The sequence below is a fragment of the Pteropus alecto genome, unplaced genomic scaffold, assembly GCF_000325575.1.
Source record: "Pteropus alecto unplaced genomic scaffold, ASM32557v1 scaffold213, whole genome shotgun sequence".
Taxonomy (NCBI): Eukaryota; Metazoa; Chordata; class Mammalia; order Chiroptera; family Pteropodidae; genus Pteropus; species Pteropus alecto.
Window position 1 is genome coordinate 4,916,006 of NW_006434829.1, and position 21,636 is coordinate 4,937,641.

Sequence of the window (21,636 nt, forward strand, 5' to 3'; positions counted from 1 at the left end):
ACTGTAAAACCTGAACTCTTACGGTTCTGCTGTTTCGCGTCCCAGTATCTTGGGAACTCTTTGAGGCTGGCAACTAATTCATATCTAAATCTTAGCTCTTGACACTCATAAACTAGCAGCCTGCTGAATTTTACCCACAGGTAGTTCTGGTGGCCAAACCAGGATGGATGATGGATGGATGGATGGATGGGTGGATGGATGGGTGGATGGATGGGTGTATGGATAGAGAGAAGGACATAATGAAGGAGAGAAGAGGAGGGAAGGAAGTTAAGATGGATAGATAGGTACATAGATTGATTGGTTGATTTTGAATCCTTCTGGCTTGATCACGTAACATCACATCTGCCGCTGTCCCTACCTCTCCCACTTATCTCACATCCTCTATTAGCTGAGTGATGGCTTTCCAAATGTACACCGAGGGGTGAGGGTGGCCGAGTTCTCCATGCCGTGGGGACACCACCTCCCTGCAGCCCGGCGTGCTCCCCCCAGAAGCCATCATGTGAGGCCCTACGTGATGTCAGAGCCGTGTCCAGGCCAAGTGCCAGCTTGGAGGGGCTCACGCCGCTTCGTTGTACATTCACTCCCCCCCAACACACACACATGCACACACATGCACACACACACGCATATATATACACACGCACGCACACACGCACAGCCACACTGTGCGCCCAGCTCTCTGCCAGATGCCAGGGACGCAATCGGACAAACGGGTCCCGGTGACCAGGTGAATGAAAACTGAGCAGCTCACCAAGAGCCTGTCCTTGCCGAGGCTCAGCAGCCTCGGCTCGTTGCTGTCCAGATGAACCCCGAACAGGAGACTCCGGATGCTTTGGCGATGAGAACGAAGCCGCGCCAGATATTCCCAGACCCTCTGTCCGTTTCTGACTCTGACCTTGTACACGGCCACGGTGAAGCTTGCGTCCTGCAGGTGAGCGGAAGAGCCCAAGTTACTCCTCCTTAAATTCTGCAACTTCAAAATCATCCTTATGTTTTTCATACTACTTTTGCTCACATTATTTTATCCTGATATTTTACCCAAAAAGAAATCTTCGTCTTTCGGAGCGAGTGGTAAAATAACACCCATTTTGCAAATGGGAAAATTAAGGTAAAAAGCAGGTAACTCTCGAGAGCGGTGAGGGGAGAGAGTATTTCTCCAACACCACAGTCTTGATCTCTCTAGTCCCCCCGGCTTCCGACTCTCTGTCGAAGCCCCTGGCTCTTCTGGCCTCGGTCCCCCCTTCTCTTCATCCAGCTACACACAAAAAAAGGTACGTTGGATTTTTTTTTTTTTTAAAGTATGATGGCTGAGATGGAGAGGGTCAGAGAGTGGGCGAGACCAGCCTGAAGGGACACTGAGGCGGCGTCCGGACGGGTGAGGGCGGCTTGGGACCTTCGGATGCGCCGGGCGCAGACCAGGAGAGAGGCCGGGCCACGGTGGAGATGGGACAGCGGTTTAGCCCCCCACCCCCACCCCTGGCACCAAGGCAAGGCCACCGGGGGGAAGGGGGGGATTAGGGGTCCGAGGGTCTTCACGCCCAGGAACCCGATTCAGAGACGGAAGGAAGAGCATCCGAACTACCCACGGAGACTCTGCTCGGAGATCATCGAGCCTGTGGTCTCGTCAGAAACGAAAGGGAAGGATGAACACATGGAGGCAGAGAGAGGGTCCAAAACACCAAGAAACCAAAGCGATCCGTCGGGGCGGCAGCCCCCGAGCTCGGAGGGCTGAGGCCCTGGTCTCTCCCCCCAGCCCCTGGCTCTCTTCCTAACAGCTTCCCTGAGATAGAATTCACACGCGGCACCATTCATTTAAAGTTGTCATGTTCAGCGGGCTCTGGTATATTCACAGAGTTGTATGTCCCTCATCACAATGTTAGAGCATTTTCCTCGCCCCCCCAAAGAAACCCTGCACCCTTTGGCAGTCACCTCCTTCCAGACCACGCCCCCACCCCCCCGCCAGCCCCTCTCTCTTTCGGCTTTAAATAAGGTTGCTAAGCCATCGGATGGGTCTCGGTGAAAGCACTTACAGCGGTCGCCATATACTGGGAATCGTGGGAGAAGCTTATGTGAGTCACGTTGGTTCTGGAGTATTTGAAAGGCTCGGAGATTTCATTTTCTAAGGACATTGCGTCGAGTATGTAAACCGTCCCCTCCGTGAAGCCGGCTCCAAGAAGGGCTCCTGAAATCACAAGCCAGGGAACGATGATCAAAAGGGACTTCATTCACTCAAGAAACATCGGCTCCGTGCCGGACCCTGTTCTAGGCGCCGGGGAGACAGCGATGAATGTGACCGACGAGGTCCCTAGACGCCGAAAATAAGTGAAGGGTGCGACACTCTGGGATGAGCGCTCAGATGGTAGGTACTAAGCCCAGAGGGAGAAGAAGGCGTCTCATGCAGCCTGGTGGTGGCTGGGGGGGTGGTAGGGTCAAGGTAAACTTGCTGGAGCCGTGACGGCCGAGGCCGCAGCCATTTGGGTTCTGTTTCGATTTGGAACCTCAGACGGGCTGATAAAATAAAATGAAAATACCTTCCGGGTTGTAGGTTAGACTCTGCACTCCGAACCCCTTCTCGAAGACCCTGCTGAAAAGGTATGTTTTCTGTTCATAATTCCACACTTTGATCATCCCACAGAAGCTGCCAATGGCGATGAGGGGTTGGTACGGGTGGCAGGAGATGGCACAAATGGCATCCTTGGGCTCTACGAACAACTTGTCAAGTTTGGTCCCATCCGCCGCCAAGTGGTACACTGTCGCGTCAGCTGTTCCAATGATGAAATTCCTGTTTGCCAGGGAAAGGCCGCAGGGTGTCAGTGTCCGCGGGGAACGGGGCACCCCAGCTGCCCCGCTTCTAATTGCACAGGACGCGCCTCTGTCGTCTGTAATTTAGCGACATTATTAACCCAACAGCTCCAAAAATATACCACCAATACCCACCACCCTTCCATTTGCAAGTGAAAAAGCCCACATTTCTACATGGAAATTGAGTCATTAAGTATGCAGATGGACAGTCAGTCGTACAATTAGCTAATCTGCACATGCAAATATTCATTTGTGTATGCAAATATGGAGCTTGGTGCACACATACAGACGGGCAGGCAAAATACTGCAAGGGTAATTAAGCAGGCGCTCAGATAATTCCGTCTTGAAATGTTATGGCTATTAATTACCAAATGCCTTTAACCTTAGCGCTGCTAGGACAAACTCAGCTTCAAAAACAGAGACCAACCTACAGCAGAGGATGCTGAGCAGAGCAGAGATTAGAGCTCAGGGAGAAGCCCTTCCTTGCTCCCAGTCACTAAAGATTCTTAATGTGAAAATAATGTTTCATTTAAAAAATGATTAGCAGTTATAACTGGCCGAGGAGATCCATCTTTAAGCCGGGGACAGGACCGACGAGGAGACCCAGGTCCCACCGTCACATGCCAGGAGCAAGGCGAACGCTCCCCCGCACGAAAACTAAGAAGACATCGATCATCTTCTTTGACCATTCGAACGACTAGATTCATTCACGACTCACCTTACAACAAAAGGGTCACCTTTTAAAGTGCAGTCTGGAGGATAGTTTGATTTTTCGGTGGGAGGAGACGCCGGGGTCCTCGAAAAGGACAGAGTTCTTATGGAGCCGAGTTTGAAGTGGCTGTACCAGTTAACGATGGCCAGCGTGTGATCGTAGAACTTAATGCTGCCCTTTATGTCACCTGTGACGATGTAGCTGCAATGGAGAGAAACACCAGTTTGCCAAATTAATAACGGCGGTGAGTACCATCAGCCGAACACCGAACCACGCGTCAAAGGCTCTGGATTCCGGCCGCTGTGAAAAACTTCACTTGATCCTGCCCTGCGGGGCTGGTGTTACTGTTACCCCCTTTACGTCTGTGAGGCTCAGAGAAGTTAGGAGGTTGGCTCGAGGCCTGGGCTTGCCAGACTTAGAAAATACAAATGCAGGATGCCCAGTTAAATTCATATTTCAGATCCATGACGACAAGGAATCTTTCAGTATATGTGTGTCCCAAATAGTGCCTGGGACACACGTCTGCCTGGCAACCCCGTCAGGGTCCTGTGGCCGGACCGTGCCGGGAGCCGGGTGTATCTGACACAAAGTCCATGCTCCCTGTCCTGTTCTTCCCAGCCCTCCAAGATCGGCCGCACGCACCTGCGGTGGGCAGTCATTTGCATTCTCCGCCGTAAGACTACAGATGACAACAGTCCATCTACCAGCCCTCCGAAATCACACAAGCTGTCGATGGGACACGAGCCACTTTACGGGAAGCCGCTGCTATTAGAGGGATTGTCAAACCCTGTCCAGTCGTCACAGCCAAAGGCAGTGCCGCACGTGAGAAAATGGCTTTTATTTCCGGTCCTCGGATCCACCCCAAACGGGCTCGCTTGCTTCTAAGCCTCCGACATAATTCTGATCACGAGAAGGAGGGGATGAGTTTCCTCTTATACATGCAAAGTGACTGAATGAAGTTCCTGATTAAGAAGCAAGGCAGGTGGGCAGAGTAATTGGCTACAGCAGCTTTCACTGCCCTCTGCTGGACAGAAATGGCAAAAACAGGCCCAGTGTTTTCAGAGACCTTTTTTCCCTGGTCCTGGCTGGGTTTCATTTAGCATGGAGAAGCAGGGTCCGATCGTCACTGGGTCCTAACCCCCAGCTAACTCGCAGTAGAGTGCGCTGTCAGTTGCAATTCTACTACTGTGTTCGCACCACTGAGCGAAGATGACAATTTGCATTTCTCTTTGCAAAGCCACGCCAGGACCTCCCTGTTCCCTGTTTTCAAAGAAAGGAAAAGTAAACAGGCTTTTGGAAAGCAAGTGGCACGGTGACCCCAACCCTATGGGCAGGGGCCCTGGTCGTTAGGGAATCGTCTCCGTCATTTTTGGGGACCCCTCTTACCACACTAATAATGACGATTTCACCTGTGCAAATCCTCAGACAATCACTCTGAGGTGGAGACTATTGTTTATGCCCATTTTACAGACAGTAACATGGAGGCTCGGCAAAGTACCTCTAGCTCCTCGCCCAGAGGTACTACTCAGCAAGAGAGGGATGCATCTGGGGTGTGAACCCCTTTCTGTCTGAGGCTAAGGCTTTTGATGGTCATCTGTGAGCCCCGACAGCCTCTCAAAATCATACGGTTAGAGAGCTTCATAAAGTTCTGGCGTATTTCCTCTTTTCATAATGAGAAAATGCTATTTAGTAATCAGAAGAAAACACAACATAGCTAGTCTCATTATTTTCTTAAATTCAAAGTTGTAAACTTTAGGGTGCAAAATAAGTCTGTTTGGTGCAGAGCGGGGGAGAAATCACTTTTTGTTTCACTGATACAAAGGGATTTTTTAAAGTAATACATGCCTATGATAAAAAAAAAGAAAAAAGAAAAAAAAGCAAACCACTTAGCACAAATGAGACTATAAAAAGCAGCACATCCACCCCCATCCTGGATCCTAGTCCCTCGTTCTTTTCCTCAGAGACAACCAACGTTCCCAGCTAACGTCCCTGGAAATATTCTGTGCACATACAAAACATAGGTATACACTCGAAGGGTTTTAAAATATTTTTAGAACCGTCGATAGCTAGCTACTTATGGGGGCTAATTACCTATCAACTGCGGTAAGCACAGTAATACTCTCTTTCTGCAAATGAACCAGTTTACAGGGCTTGATGTAGGGAGGGCCCAGAGAGGCGGAGGCGGCCGGCGGTGGGCGGTGTATGTCCCAGACGACCAGCTTCCCTTCCATCGTCGCAGAGAGCACTTGTGTTAAATTCAGATGAAAGATGGACTGGCTAAACTTGCCCACGAGCTTGTTGAATGTCTGCGTTTCCAAAGACAGATTATGAGTGACGGTTTAGGGATAAATAGAAAACAAAGCATTTATCAACATAGGGCGTGTTATAATATTACACTGAAATATAAAAGAAAAACAATTAAGGTTTTTTTTTTTTAAAAGCAATCGCTAAAAAGCAATCCGCATCCCTGTGGCTTGCCATGGGTCCGGCAGTTCCGAACCTCTGACAATTTGCAAGTGTAGGGTTGGGTCCCGTGTTAAACTGTTTGCTTAAAGCAAATGAAGGAGTGGCCAGTCACCGTTTATACCTGTTCGACGTCTCTTACTGAGGCGTCGGAGACTGACAAAGGAACTAGAGCCCATCATGAGCAAAAGCAAGCTCTGTAAGACATCATAACGTATTTCTCCCAGCCTCCTTGTGATCACAGATTATTTTCTCATCATTAGAAAGTAAGTATGATACATAGAAATGCGTCTCAGACGACTTCCTATATCCGTGCGACAGGAAATCAGGCACTAGGCCATCCTCCTCAGACAGTGTCTTGGACGTGAAGTATAGGAAGAACCCAGAGCAGTCAGTGAAGCCCCTCCGTGAGTGTGAGCAAAGGAATAAATGGAGAAACTTCAGCAGTCGGTCACATGGTACGGTAAGCCCGCCACCCCATCGTCTCATCAGCGGAGAAGATCCCAGGGTTCACCTCTGCTGATGTGAACACAGGAGGGTCGGCAAAAATGACAGCTGGTCCAGCAAGGGCCTCAAGTCCTTTGTGAGAGCGGCACTGTTTCAAAACGAGGCATTTTTCTTATTTCGATTGCAGTCGATCCCCATTATTTGTGGATTCCGTATCTGCGAATTTACCTGCTCTCTAAACTTTATCTGTAACTCCCAAATCAGTCCTCACGGCACTCCCATTTGCAGACGCGTGCGCGTGCGGAGCGGTGAAAAATTTGCTGTTTCCAGCTGAGGTCAAATGAGGCGATGCTCTGCCTTCCTGTTTTAGCTCCCACCCTAGAAATGAGTGTCCTTTCCGTGGTCTGTTTAGTGCCGTGTTGTTCTTTTTTTTTTTTTTTTTTCTTGACAAGGTGCCTTTTGTTGGTGAGTCTGGTATTTAAACTGGCCCCCAGACATGGTACTGAAATGCTGTCCAGTGTCCCCAAGCCCAGAGATACTGCGGGATGGGTTCCCGACCACAACGAAGCGAGTCAATCTTTTCGCTAGTGGAAGGTCTCTTCTGCCTTCCATTTGGAAAGAACGCAACAGCTGTAAAGCGAGGCACCGTGCAACAAGGTGTGCCTGCACCTGTGTTAGGTGAGTGTCATTCGGGCATGCGTTCCAGCTGTTGGCTGTCAGTCCAACGTTGATGAATCAACGTCCTGTTTTAGATGGGGTCTTATGAAAAACTGAGTTCGCAGACAGAATAATCTGTCTCATGTCCATCTGTCCCATCCTTTTCTTTTGGCATGCCCTCTTAAAAAATACATATCTGCAGGTCACACCAAGAATGAGGACAGGAAGCGGCGAAATCATACGGTTCTCACCGAGCGGATTCCGTGGGCATCGAACGCAGGAAATGCGGCAGGAGGCGGGACCTGACTTCCACGTCAGATGCAACCGTCCGAGGTGAGCAGGCAAGGTGAAAGCAACGTTTCCTCCGACACCTGGCTCGCCGCCTTTCCATCGGCTTGCAGATGTCTAAATACCCCGGATCATTTTTAATGGCTCGGAAAACTGAGTGTCTCAAAAGGGACCCGCCCACATTCCACTGCTCTGCCCGCACCTGTCCACAGCTTCTCTCCGCCGTCACACGCACACATTCCTTATAAAAGCCGCCACTTTCCTGGGGTATTTTCTCACGGCAGTGAACTTTCTTTTCCGTAACGTTTCATTTTTAACAGTACTTTCCATTATGTTCAGCTGACAGATTCGATATGGCCCAGGACCCGGCTAAAATTTTCAAATTATTTCCCAGTGGTTTGATACCAAAACATGCACAGAGCAGCCGAAAATGATGAAGCTTACACATTAACACATTTCTTCTCCACAAAATCGGATGAGGAAACAAGCAACAGGAATACTCACTTTTTCTGTTAAAACTGGGGCGCTGTGAGTGAGCACATTTCCTCTTTCATTCTGGTAAACACAAAACAAAAGTCATCACTACTCAAAAAAACAAAACAAAACAAAAAAACCACCTCGTTTCCAAAAGAACTATATAACAACAAAATCAAAATGAGTGCTTCTAAACAGGGTCAGAGCTTTGTGGTTTCTACAGGTAAGAAGAGAACCTGCTGCCTCCAGGAGCATCTAAAAACTTTTGGAGGGGAAAGCAAATACACAAATAAAAAAAAGTGCCACAAATGATTGTGCCTGTTTGCATTGGGAGTCAATGCAAACCTGAATTCTACATTGCTAAGGCTTTAGCGCCATCATAGAAGCCTGAAGTAATGGCTACCACTGCGAATCGCCCAGTGCATGTGTGTTCGTCTGTTTCTCATTTTTTATTGAGGTGAAATTCACATAACATGAAATTAACCATTCACCATTTTAAAACGTACCATTCAGTGGCACTTAGTATGTTAATGATGCTATGCCACCATCATTCTATCTGTTCCAGGACACTTTCATCATCCCAACAGGGAGCCCCATCCACGGAGCCGTCCAGACCCCGCCCCCTCCGCCACCCCGGCCCCTGCCGGCCGCCAGTCTTCTCTCTGTCTCTGTGGATTTGCCTAATCTGGACGTTCCGCATCCATGGAGTCATACGATATGTGGCTTTTTGGTGTCTGGCTTCTTGCACTCGGCATCATGTTGTCAGGGTTCACCCGCGTTGTGGTGTGTGTCAGAACTTCAGTCCTTTAAATGGCCAAATACTCTTCCATTATACGGATGGACCACATTTTTTTAGCCAATTAGGCGTTTGGTTTGTTTCTGCCTGTCGGTTATTGTGAATAATGCTGCCGCTATTGATATCTGTGGTACGTGTGTGCTTGAAATGCCCATTTTCAATTCTTTCGGGGACATACTGTACCCAGGAATTGCTGGGTTATATGGTAATTTTATGCTTAATTTTTGGTTTTTTAATTTCACGATTTTGCCGTGTCAGAAGACATATTGCTGATCTGTTTGCTAATTCATTTCTAAAGGGGAATAAAGTCCATCACCTCCAAAAAATCCTCTATTTTAGACCTGTTAAATATATTAAAAAATTTTGCTTCATTACTTAAAAAAATAAAATTTAAATTTTCTGCTTCCGATTTAATATGCTAATTTCCAGTGGGTCTAAAATAAATACTTTAAATTAAATCAAAACATGTTAATATAGATTTATTGCTTCCTAAGTAGACTATTTTGTTACATTACCAAAACATCTGTATTCAAAGAATAAATATATAATTGTCCGTACACTTAAAACAAATCTAAATATTTCTACTTACCCACGAATAATATATTGCCTGCGTTTTACTGTTGCTCACCAATTCTTTATTATTTGTTGGATTAAAAGTAAGGTAGCTCTGAAATATAAAGTATGGAAATATATTACATTATAATTAATTTTCTGTTGCTCTCTGGTTAAGCTAAACGTTAAAATTAAATAATATTTCTATTAAAATAACCGAGCAGGACTATAAAATAGAAAAGACACGGCATTTAGTAAGCAGTAGAAATATCATTTAAATACTGAGTGTTAAAATTAATTGTCTCATTGTGCCCTTTTCTAATGTAGTCTCCTTTATGACGATTCATCATCTATAAATTGGAAGAAGCAAAAGTAAAAACCAGCATTCACCGATAATCTTATTCTATGTCCTTTTGGACCAAGACTGCTGTGTCCACGTTTCTAAATCTGACGGGGCCACGAGATAACTTGAGACGAATGCACAATATTGGAAGGAAATTCTGATTCCTGCCAAGACGGTGAATAGATAGCATGAGTTACCTGGCTCCCTTCTCAAAAACCAACCCTGTGGAAACCACAGAAGTGAGAGAAACATGAAATGCAGAAACTAAACAACAATAGCGACTCGGGGTGAGAAGTCCCTGGGGAGGCTTACGGCGTATGCCCTGAGGTGGGAGCGATGGCAGGTGGGTGGGTGGCCGCCACCAGAGATGAAGGGCTGCCTGCAGGAGGCAGCATCGAGAGGTCGCGGGAGAATCCCCCCGACTTCCGCCCCCATCTCCCGCTCCTTGCCATTTCACTTCGGGAAGGTAAATTACCAAGGCCAATGCCGAGAATTTATGCCAGGACAGCACAGAGGCCGGGGTGGGGTGAAGGGCCGAGGAAAGCGAGTAGACAGGCGAGACCTCCCAGAGACCGAAAAACCAGCCTCACAGCACCTCAGTCTCCGATCGGGTGACGGTGACCGCTGAGCCAAATGCCTGTAAGACGCGAGAGTAAGTCTTCCTCGGGGGAAGCTATCGTCCTGAGCCTCGAATTATGCCTACTACACTTTTGAAAGCATGACATCGGGCATTCCAAAGGAAAATAACCAGGCGTATGAAAGAGACAACAGGTCCGAATGGCCAAAAATCAAGGAGGAAAGCAAGCGACAGACAGAGACCCACAGGAGCTCCCGGGACTGGAGTCATCGCACGCAGACTTGACGATGACGGTCGACAACATGTGCAGGAAACAGAGGACGTGGCGGACGAGCTCGGCAGGTAACTCCATTTTGAAAAAGGAGCAAGTGGAAATTCTAAGATCTGAAGAAAGTGATTAAAAAAACTCAAAATATGGTTTGACAGAAGATGAAATGTGGCCAAAGAAATGATTCGTTAGTAGGAAAGGATGATTCATTGTAAGAGAAAATATCAGACTGAAGCATCGAGACACAGTAGAACAGAAAATATAGAAAAGAGAATAAAGGACCTGCGGGACGAGATGAAAACGTCTAACTTACATGTCAGTGGAGTCTCAAAATGAGAAGAAAGCATGTGGCAGAAGTAATGTTCAAAGAAGCAGTGGCAGTCTACAGCCACGCCACCTCGAACAAGCCCGATCTCGTCTGATCTCGGAAGCTAAGCAGGGTCGGGCCTGGTGAGTACTTGGATGGGAGACCAGCTAGGAAGACCAGGTGCTGTAGGTGTTAAAAAAAGAGAGAAGGAAAGAAGGGAGAACGGCTTCCCCATGTTAACGGCAGTCAAGAGCCTGCTTCTAGAATGAGCAAGGCTGCTGGCTGGGCGACGTTAGACAAACTAGTTCATAATTAATAGTCGCATTCCACGGATATTGCCATGTTTGCATGGATCAGTGTGAGACATTGTATGTAAAGACCTTCGCAGAATCTGGCACACAATAAATGCTCAAAAGATTAGTCCTCGTCATCAAAAATAAAATGGCATCGTGGATACGAAAGTGATTTTAGAGAGCTCTACTTCTCACCAAAAAGTCGGTTTGGCCTGGCGTTAGATCGCTACGGGCTCACCACGCACTCACCTGAAAACCGTACTCTTTGGGAAGGTCGAGCGAGCACGCTGGCGTTTCCACCGCTAAAGTCCACCTCCAAATGCAAACTTTCTGTACACGAGAGCAGACGGGACAGTGAGGATTCTGCGGTGACCCCATCAACTGGGCGCAGCTCCCTGAGCTGAGCCCCCAAGGGGGTGCGCCTAACAACGGGCCCCGGAGTCACAGACGCTGCGGGGCTGCTCCCCGGGGACAGGTTGGCCAGCCCACTGAGGCCACCCCCAAGGGCCCTGTACCTGGATTTCAGCATCTGAGATGGTTGCCAGGTACTTGGCGTCAAAAGTCATGGCTATGGCCCTGATGCCGCTGCCGTCCGGGCAGCTGTCAAATATTGTGTGCACGGGGATGCTGCAAAACAGGGCAGGGGGGACGGGGGTTTGCTGAGGCCTGCCCTGCTTCCCAGAGGGACCCGCTTCCAAGACGTAACTGTGGGTAAACAAAACGTCGTCCTCCGCACACAACAGAATGTCGCTCGGCCACAGAACGGAACGAAGCAGTGACACACGCCACACCGCAGGCGAAGCTCGAAAACCTCGCACTCCGTGAAGGCAGCCGGCCACGGGAGGCCACACGGTGTAGGAGCCACTGACATCAGATGTCCTGCACAGGCAAATGCACAGCGACAGAGAGCAGACTGCTGTTTCCCGGGGGCGGGGGCGGGAGGGACCGCTCATGGTTTCCTTTCAGGAAGATGAAAGTTATTTGGAACCAGACAGAGGTAGTGTTTGCACAACCTGGGAACATACCGAAAGCTACTGAACTATATACTTTAACATGTTAGATCTTATGTCAATGGCATCTTATGTGAAAATAAATGAACTCGGGGCGGCCTGTGAACATGCGATTTGCTCCGAGCTCTCCGTCTCTCCTTCGTCGCTGAGTGCCGATCCTGTGCCAGATGTGAAGGATGGCAAGGTGACAGGTGTCCAAGACTACCTCCAAGCTCTTGGGAAAATGGGCGTTCTCCCGCATATGTGGAAACGTAACTAAGCACAAGCTTTCCAGACGGCAATTAAGCGCTATCAAAATGTTCAATGCACATACCCTATGACCCAACGAGAAATTCCACTTCTACGATGTTTCCTAGAGAAATAAACAGCAAACGGACACAGAGATAAATGCCGCTCGTGTTCATTGTGGCCCTGCTCTAATAACAGAAATCTGGAAATGCCACAAACATCCGTGAACACAGGAATTGTTAAAAGCATGACGACAACGGCATAATGGAAACTATACCACCTTCGAAAAGAATAAGGCAGATTTAGTAATGTGACCAAACTTTTGTGAAAAAAGCACATTACAAAACCGTATATGTAGCATGTCCCAGCTGTGGGTGTGTTTGCACGCACGCACACGTGCGTGTGGATTTATAGGCAGAGAAGAACGTCTGGAGAAATGGACACGAAACTAAAACAGTGGTGACTCTGGAGGCGTGGTTTCAGTAAGAAGGGACTTCCGTTTTTGTTTCTGTTTTTTAATTATTTACATAAACTTCTGTACTGTGTCACTGGCGAGACTTAAGAACTGTAAGATGCAGACGAAGCCTCGACACGAGCAGAATTGAATCAAATGACCTATACACATCGAGGAGAGCCGAAGAAATGCAAGAAACAAATGAAGGAATGATGGACGTAAGCTGTAACGCCGGGGGTCCCTGACTGCCATTAGAAATGAAGAGTGGACGGCGGGAACACTGAATGCAGGAATGGGGGCTATTAGCTCCTCCCCCCCCGTTTTTTTTTTCATTATGGAACCCCTGTTCCAGAGAATATGAACTGGCCTCAGTATGCCACATCGGTGGCCCACGTGGCTGGAACCGAGTGTGTGTCCTATCTGAGGGCCTGTCTGGTTCTCTGTCACTTGAAAAATTTCATCCCACTGAACAGCCACCTCAAATACTCAGTCATTTAGGAAGACAGTCCTAAATGACACAATGATGTCCCTGGGGAATATTCAGAATTAAATACAGAAAAGAAGAAATCGGTCTATGATTTCCTATACTATGAACATATCCGCGATTAGAGAATTTGTTCCTTTTTTTAGGGATGGGAGATGTTTAAGGGGATTTAACATATCAGAGCCTCCAACAGATTAGATTTGTGATTCCAATTTAAAGTACGTAGTTGATTTAGACTTCTGATTTTCAATTTGAATCGTATTAGGTTTATAAACAATATTAGGGCACTTAAGAGAACTTAAGATTTGCCATATTTATGTTTAATTTATTAGATTTACAGAATTACTGAAGTGCTGGTGAAGGATTTATTTTTTTAATCAGACTACTAAAGAACTTGAAGATGAAACCAAATATATTCAGTTTCTAAATGCAGTTTGAAATGTTTAAAGGGAGTTAATAATCAAATTGGTAAGTGGAGCCAAACATTAATCAAACTCCCTTAAAGAAGATTGCAAAAATACGCTAGATTTATAAATAGAGTAAGATTTATAAGTTGAACAAGAAGTTTAAGGAAGAACTATGGTTTTTATTTGTCACTTGAACAAAGTGAATATTAATTCTAAAACCAAATAATCTTTTCTGGGTCCCCAAGTCATCATTTGCGAGACCATAAAGTTCATATCGACATATTGTTTGAGTTGTTAACCACAGATATGCTTTACTTTGCAACTGAAGGAAAAGAACACCGCCCTCAAGTTGCTCCGGGCCTAGCAGGGGAGACAGCTTTATAGCAAGAAAAAAATGAAGGCTGAACCCTGTTCGTAAGGGGCCGGCTCGCCTGGGGAGGGGGAGCTTCAGAGAAGGGGCACACCTGAGGGACCCACCCTCCCCGCCTTCCGACTTCCTGCTACAGGAGGTGATTCCCCTGCTGTGTGGCCAGGCTGTTCCCTCACGGCTAGGCACGCGTGCAGACGGGGAATTTCGCTTTCTGGGGAAGGTGTCTGAACAGCTACGGTGCAAGGCGCATCGTCCCTGAAACCTAGGCTGACAGACAAGCTCTGAAGCAGCACAGTCGGAGTTTCACATTTGAAAAAAGAGCACGCTCAAAACGTGGAGGAAAAACCACATGACATGCGATGATGTCCATATAGGTGTATTTAAAACAACAGCAAAGATGGGGTAGTTCCATAGAGTAGTGGTTAGTGCATCCGCTTTGCACACAGAAGGTCTTGGGTTTGAGCCTAGGTCAAGGGTGGAAGGTATGGGGAATTAAAAATAGTAATAAATAAAAATAAAACAGCAGCAAAGGTTCTGGAAGGAAACACCAAACAGACCGCCTCTCTAGGAAGAGGATGAGGGTTGGGGACTGTATGTAGTCAAGAGAGACTTGACCTCTTAGTTAAGATGACTATTTTTAAATAAATCAACAGATGAATGGATAAACAATGTGGGGACGGGTTCAGAGGTCATTTGGGGGCAGATGCAGCAGGACTTCTCCACGTTCGAGGGCGTGGTTTCACGCCTGGGGCTGCTCCTTCCCGGCAGGAGGTACCAACAGCCGCTGAGCAGGAGGGGACAGGGAATAGGGTGAGAACCAAGGGGGCGAGTTATCAGAGAAGCCAAGAAAGGAAGCGTGTCAAAGGTTCCTGAGGGATCAGGCAAGATGGGGACCGGGGTTAGGGACCACGAACCCTGGAGGTCACTGGTCACCTGGGGGGGGGAGGGGACAGTTCCTGTGTCCTAGAATGTAAAACGTAACTTCTAGAACATTCGAGAACACTAAACATAACTTCCTCCTAATCTTCTCACCCGACCGGACCCGTCCCATGCCCACTGCATGCCATAGCACCCCCCGCGCACACCCCGTCGGGGGCCTGTGCCATCTGTCACGGGCCAGGCCTGGTGCTCCCTGCCAGGTAAGCGCGCTGGACTGGATAATGCGGCCCCTCGAAATCCGCGTCCGCCCCGGACCTCGGGATGTGACCTCATGTGGAGACAGAGTCTTTGTGGATGTGATTCAGATGCGGTCGAAGGCACGTCTTGGGGAGGCACGTGGGAAGATGCGAGCAGAGACGGAACAATGAGTTCACTAGCCACGTAACATCAAGGGTGGCCGGTGGCCACCGGAAGCTGGGAGAGCATGGGACAGCTCAGAGGCCCCGGCAGGGAGCCGCCCTGCAGACACCCCCGTTTCAGACTTCTGGCCTCGCGAACTGACTCGATGGGGGACTGTCACTTAACTTCTCCGGGCCTCCATGCTAGGTTAGGGTGCGTTAGCCTCCCTCAGCCCAAATCGACTCTGGGACACCGACAAACCACGTTTCTGGGCTTAAAGAGCCAAGAATCGTAAGTGGAAAAGTCACCAAGGACATGTCACCCCATCAGGCCTCCAGGCAACAAGACAGCCAGCCTTCTCAGGCAACCTCCTCTCTCCCCGCCGCCTCCCCGCCCCCGCGTCCCCATCACGGCTTCTGCATCCCCAGACCAGCATTATTCATTTTTTTCAGATATGCTACAAAAATCAGGGGCGGGGAAAGTGGCCGCGCCAAGCCTACCCTGTGAAGGAGTCCCATATAATTATCAGGCTGTTGGGACCTTTGTCGGCCGTGGCGATCCACCGCCGGTCTTCGCTGATGCAGAGGCAGGAGATCACGTTAAGGTGGCCCTACAGGGACGAAGGGAAAGTGCTTTGAAACGTCAAGGGTGTGGCCGCACCGAGGCACCAGCAGGAGAGGCCGGGGACCCAGACAGAACTGAGCCCCTTTCCAGGCTTGTCTGGCTGGAAGTTCGACTCCCACCAGCCTCCCCGGTGCTTCCTCACAGCCGGTGGGTTGCAAACTTTCTCCCCCTCGAAACGCCTGAAGGATGTCCTACACCCCCTGAAGAACAGCGGCTTCCTGGGGGACCAGGCCTGTGTGTGACTCTGAACCCAGGTGGGGAATGAACATCTGGGTCGTCCCCTTCCTCACCGTCGTCCCCGTGAACCTCCCTGCCAGCCTCATCTCCCTAGGACAATGTCACTCAGGCCACCTGCTGGTCTCTCTGCTTTCCCTTTGATCCCTCCCCTACATAAGGGAGGACTCTTCTGGAAACACAAACAAGATGGTAGGCTCCCTGCGGGGAAGTAGCCCGTCTCCGCCTCCGGGTCTCCCCTCGCTCACTCCCCTCGCTCACGTGGCCCTGTCCCGGTCGGCTCATTGTCACCCCTCAGGTCCCAGGATAAACCTTTTTATCCCTTGCCCACCCAATCTAACCTAAGTCTCCTGTCGCCCTTGATTCGTCTCTCTCCTCGTATCTTCGTATTTCCGTCTGAGTGCGTGTTATCATTTATACTTATATATGTATGTGTTCGCTTGTTTGATGTCTGTCTGTCCACCGGGTTGTAAGCTCCATGAAGGGGCACTAGATCCGTTTTGTTCACGATGACAGACCCATCATCTGAAACACGGTGGTTCTGATAAATATTTGTGGGCTGAATGACATGAAGAGTCAAGGCCGTTTCCAGCTGTCTGTCTCTGGGGAGGCTGGACTCCTGCTCGGCCGGCCTCCCTCCTTCTCAGCCCATCCACCCACTGCGGGCTCCCTGGGCCCTGAGCCTTCCTCCGCTGCCTGTCCCTCCCCCCTCTGCGGTTACCGCTGCGCCCGGCACTGCACTCAGCTCAGCTCCGAGAGGCGCTGCTCGCTGACTTTTTCGTGTATTTCTGGACCTCAGGAAAGCAAATGCCTTAAATTGCACCCACGTGTCCCAGGCACAATGCTGAGTATCAATCGAACTCTTGAAAAAGACTTTGTGTTGTTTTTGATCTAGGCATTAACTTAGGAAAATCCTTATTAAAATATGTCAGTGGAGACGGGTGGGTACTAGACCTCCTTGGGGGAATCACTTTGTAAGTTATATAAATGTGTCCCCACTGGGCTGCACACCTGAAACTAATATTGAATCTCAACTGTAATTGAAAATTTTTTAAATTTCAAAAAAAGACACACCCCCCTCTAAAAAAAAAATAAATAAAATATATGTCAATTGAAAATGGTAACATGGAACTGTTTATCGGGTGAACCAGTGGACAGACGGACGCCAAGGACATATGCCATCTGGATAGGTGAATGAGGAAAAGGAACGGGGTCCACATGTCAGGGAGAGAGGGAGCAGGGTGACGGGGGCGGGGTGCGGCAGGGCAGCGACCACTACCTGTCAGGTCAGGAGACCCAGGTCTGCGTACGGCCTTGGGCGAGTCAGAGAAATCGCTCTGAGCCTCAGTTTCTTCTTCTGTAAAGTGGGGGGGGAGGTGTTAACGCCCACTTCTCGGCATGACTAAGAGGATCAAAGCCCCCTGAACCCCAGTGTGAATTAGGTCCCAATCCTTGCTGAAGCCCTTTGTGTTTGACCAGACTTCTGCAGCAACGACATGCTCTATCCTGACCACAGTTTTACAGAAATGTAAAAAAAAAAAAAAAAAAGATGTTTTAAATTTTAATTACTATGAAATTAAAATCCAACGCTGTTTGTACATTGATTCTGATTAGAGGAGGAACAATAAAGTAGATTTCGAGAGACGGGATTTGCTTATAGTTCAGAAGACAGGTAGGAGGACGGGGAGCAGTTCCAGGAAGTCAGGCCTCGGAGCGAAACACAAAATGCCGCCCTCGAGGTAAAGACACGTCTCTGGCTGTCAGGAGGAAAGGCGGGGCGTACCTGGAGGTGGCGCTGACTGTTCCTGAGGACATTGTAGATGACTGCGGTGTGGGTGCTGGCGTACAGAAGGACCCTCTGGTTCTTGTCTCGAATATAGTAAACAGGAAGAGAACTGTTCCAGCCGAATGACCAGCTCAGGGTCTGGAAGACAGAGGTGAAACCAGCAAGACACTAAGGCATGCCTGGCCCAGGGCTGTGACACTAGGCGCTCCAGGCACGATCCCCTGGGGGGAGGATTTTGCATCAAGAAATCACTTCAGGAAGGTTCTGGGCAGTCTACGGCCATACCACCCTGGACAAGCCCGATCCCGTCTGATCGTGGAAGCTAAGCAGGGTCGGGCCTGGAGAGTACTTGGATGGGGGGGACCACCTAGGAAGACCAGGTGCTGTAGGCGTAAAAAATAAATAAAAAATAAGGGATTGTAAGCTGACGAGGTCCTTGCAATCTGAGGTCAACCAAGGGTTGCCTCGCCTAAAAATAATAAAATAAAATAAAAAATAAGATTTAAAAAAAAAAAGAAAGTCCTCAGCAGCATGGTACCATGTGGATGACCCTTGAAAACACGAGCTAAGTGAAAAGAGCCAGACACGCAAAACCACGTGTTGCATGATGACCCCATCGGCATGAAAGGTCCAGGACAGGCAAATCCACAGAGACAGGAAGTAGCCTGGTGAGTGCCAGGGGCTGGGGGAGGGGCAGTGGGAGTGACTGCTTCTTGGTTATGTATGTCCTTTTGGGGTGATGAAAATGTTCTGGAACTAGACAGTAGCAATGATTGCAGAACCTTGTGAATCCGCTAAAAACCAATGCGGGGATGTGGAGGAATGGGAACCCTTGTGCATTCTTGGGGGACATGTGAAATGCTGCAGCTGCTACAGAAAACAGGATGGAGGTTCCTCAAAACATCGACCATCGAGTTATCACGTAATCCGGCAACGACGCTTCTGGGTATACGCCCAGAAAGAATTAAAACAGGGTCTCGAAGGGAGAGTAGCACCCCCGTGCTCACAGCAGCATATTTCACAAAGGCCCAGAGACAGAAGCGACCCAAGTGTCATCGACAGAGGAATGGATAAACCAAGTGCGAATATTATTCGGCCTTCAGAAGGAAGGAGGTTCTGACACAGGCTACGACATAAACGAACATCGAGGATATTATGTGAGTGAAGTACACCAGGGACAAAGGACAAACACGGCATGACGCCCCTGTTAGGAGGTACCTAGAGTAGTCCAATTCACAGGGACAAGAAGTAGAAGGTGGGTGCCAGGGGCTGGCGGGGGGCATGGGGTGTCGTCGTTTGTTGGGGACAGGGCGACAGTTTTGCAGGATGAGTCCCGAAGCTTGGCGGCACGGCAGTGTGGATGTGCTTAACGCCACTGTGCACACGCTTAAACGTGGTTGAGATGGCAAATTGTGTGTTATGTGTATTTCACCGCGATTTAAAAAAAATTATTTTTTTAAATCTTACGGTATGTGAATTATATCTCCGTGTAAGAAGAAAAGAAAACCTTCGACCGTAAACAGAAACAACCGACCATTCTCCCACCCCCGGGACCCAGGCCTCGCTTGGCCTCAGACCGCGATGTCACTCGACGATGTGAGTGTCCATTTCCTCCATGAAACGTGCAGCATGGAATTACTACGACACCACTAAGCCACGTTACAAGAAAGGCACTTACTCAGCCTGGGAATTGGTCCTTAGACATCGTTTTCCCTAGAAGGATAACGCGCGATGAGGCAAAACTCCCTCCGTAGGATTTTAAAACTCCGTGTAGCTAAGAATAAATCCAAATCCAAAAACTTATGGAATAAAAAATTACAGGTGCTATAAACCTGACTACTGCTTTTAGTTCGATAGTAGTTCATTTATGTATATTTTTGTATTCAATGTCTTTTACAAAAAATTTGCAGCTAAACAAACTGTGGTATATGCAGACAATGGAATATTACTCAGCGATAAAAAGAAATGAGCTCACGAGCCACGAAAAGACATGGAGAAAACTTAAATGCGTATTGCTGAGGGAAAGAAGCCAGCCTGAAGACGCAGAGGCACACTGTGTGATCCCAACTACATGACATTCCGGAAAAGGCAAAACGACTGAGACAATAAAAAGATGAGCGGCGGCCAGGGTCGGGGTGGCTGGGGGTGGGGAGCGAGGAGCAGGTGGGACGCGGGGGACTTTCAGGCGCAGAGGCCATCTGTGTGATACCGCCATGCTGGATCCATGTCATCACACATTTGTCAGAGACCAGGGAGTGTACGACACAAGGACGGAATGAACCCAAAGGTAAGCTATGGACTTCAGTTAATAGCAACGTATCAGTATTGGCTCGTCAGCTACACCAGGGGACCTAACGCCAGACACCGACGAGAGGGAGGAAAACGGGGTGATATAGGAACTCTGTACTCTTGCTCGATTTGTCTATAAGCCTAAAACTGCTCAAAAAAAAAATAAAGTCTATTTAAAAAAATTAACTAAGGCCAGTTAATCAAATGCGGTAGTGTTTAAAGTGATGGCTACGTGATTAGTTACTAAAAATCAGTAAGTTAAATTATCGAAACCGAATTCTGGGGAGTTACCTTTCTTATCTTTGAACAACTTAGAAGGTTAAAGCGAGGTACATGTATTTTTCCCGACCCAGACATAATGGGCCATGTGGCTGATTTCTCGCCCACATTCTTCATCCCCCACTCTCTCCCGTTTCCGTCTGCTCATTCCCTGAGATTTATATTTACATTTGGGTCTTTTATCGTGTGGGCGTGAGTGGCAGAATTAGGGAATCATGATGGTTTCAGGCTGCAACTTCTAGGAACAGAACCATTTAATATTTATCTGGCTGGTTCTTAAAAGCCCATTTCTTCGAATGAGGTGGTTCTTTTGGAAACTTGCTAATCCTAAAAGCGTTTCATTCATCCTGGAAATTCCTTTTGCCATTTAACGAATTAGCTACGAGAAAGAAAACGTTTCTGTAACGAGACTCCTGTCTCTAGGTAGAAGCACAACTCCAAGGCCAAAGCCAGGCTGATGTCACTCAGGAGTAACAGGACTCCTAACTCGAGCAGCGCTCACATTAACTGAAGTCGCGCCGTGTTAACCACTGCGTTTTGCATCCCTTTTAACATTCACGGAGAGGGATCGTGGAGAGGGCCGCCATCTACATCGATCTTTTTCTAAACTGCGGCGATGTGGAAAACAACACTGTCAAAACCAGATTTCGATACGTTTCCTCTCGCAAACGTACGATAGCTTGTCTCTTGGCTAAAGATGGCAGCAACGGTTACACCCGTTGACCATGAGCAGAGTGGTTATTACAGGCCTTGGGGATAAGGCAGGGGACCCCGAGGGAAAAGTAGGATGCCGCGGACACAGAGAGAGATGGAGGAGCACACGCCCTGAAGTAGCGTTAGTGAGAACAAGAAATGAGAAGCCGCGTAAACGGCCGTCAATCGGAGAACAGGTGAATTCAAATGAGGACGTGGATATACATACACCGATATAAAATATTTTGCAGAAATACATAATATCACACTGGTAAAAAAAAAAAAAAACTAAATGTGCGCGGTGTGTGTACATGCACACACAAGCACACAGATAACATGTTTGTACGTGTACAGAAGAAGGTCTGGGTAGACACACAGTTATACCAAACTATCACAGGAGTCACCTCAGGCCAGTGGGATTGGGGTGGGGGTGTGTGTGAAAGAAGAGGAATCTTTGCCTTTGTTTAATTTTTTTATAAATAAAACCGATTAATTTTAACAAAAAGAAAAAAAAACAATAA

At 48.2% G+C, this 21,636-nt stretch overlaps 1 protein-coding gene and 2 pseudogenes across 2 annotated transcripts in view; 2 read left to right on the top strand and 1 right to left on the bottom strand.

Annotated features, from left to right (window-relative positions):
• The window catches only part of WDR66 (WD repeat domain 66), a 54,422-nt gene that overhangs the window by 26,922 nt on the left and 5,864 nt on the right, over positions 1–21,636 (bottom strand). For both annotated transcript variants that reach the window (XM_006910073.3, XM_015587922.2), the window contains exons 4-14: positions 17,852–17,992; positions 15,711–15,820; positions 11,495–11,606; positions 11,229–11,309; positions 9,229–9,306; positions 7,874–7,924; positions 5,606–5,820; positions 3,521–3,715; positions 2,532–2,782; positions 2,031–2,182; positions 752–925 (exon numbers count right to left, since the gene is read on the bottom strand). In XM_006910073.3, coding sequence (XP_006910135.1) covers positions 752–925; positions 2,031–2,182; positions 2,532–2,782; positions 3,521–3,715; positions 5,606–5,820; positions 7,874–7,924; positions 9,229–9,306; positions 11,229–11,309; positions 11,495–11,606; positions 15,711–15,820; positions 17,852–17,992 — 1,560 coding nt within the window. The remainder of the gene's footprint in view (positions 1–751; positions 926–2,030; positions 2,183–2,531; positions 2,783–3,520; positions 3,716–5,605; positions 5,821–7,873; positions 7,925–9,228; positions 9,307–11,228; positions 11,310–11,494; positions 11,607–15,710; positions 15,821–17,851; positions 17,993–21,636) is intronic.
• Positions 10,760–10,878, top strand: LOC112478399 (annotated as a pseudogene).
• LOC112478404 lies at positions 18,126–18,246 on the top strand (annotated as a pseudogene).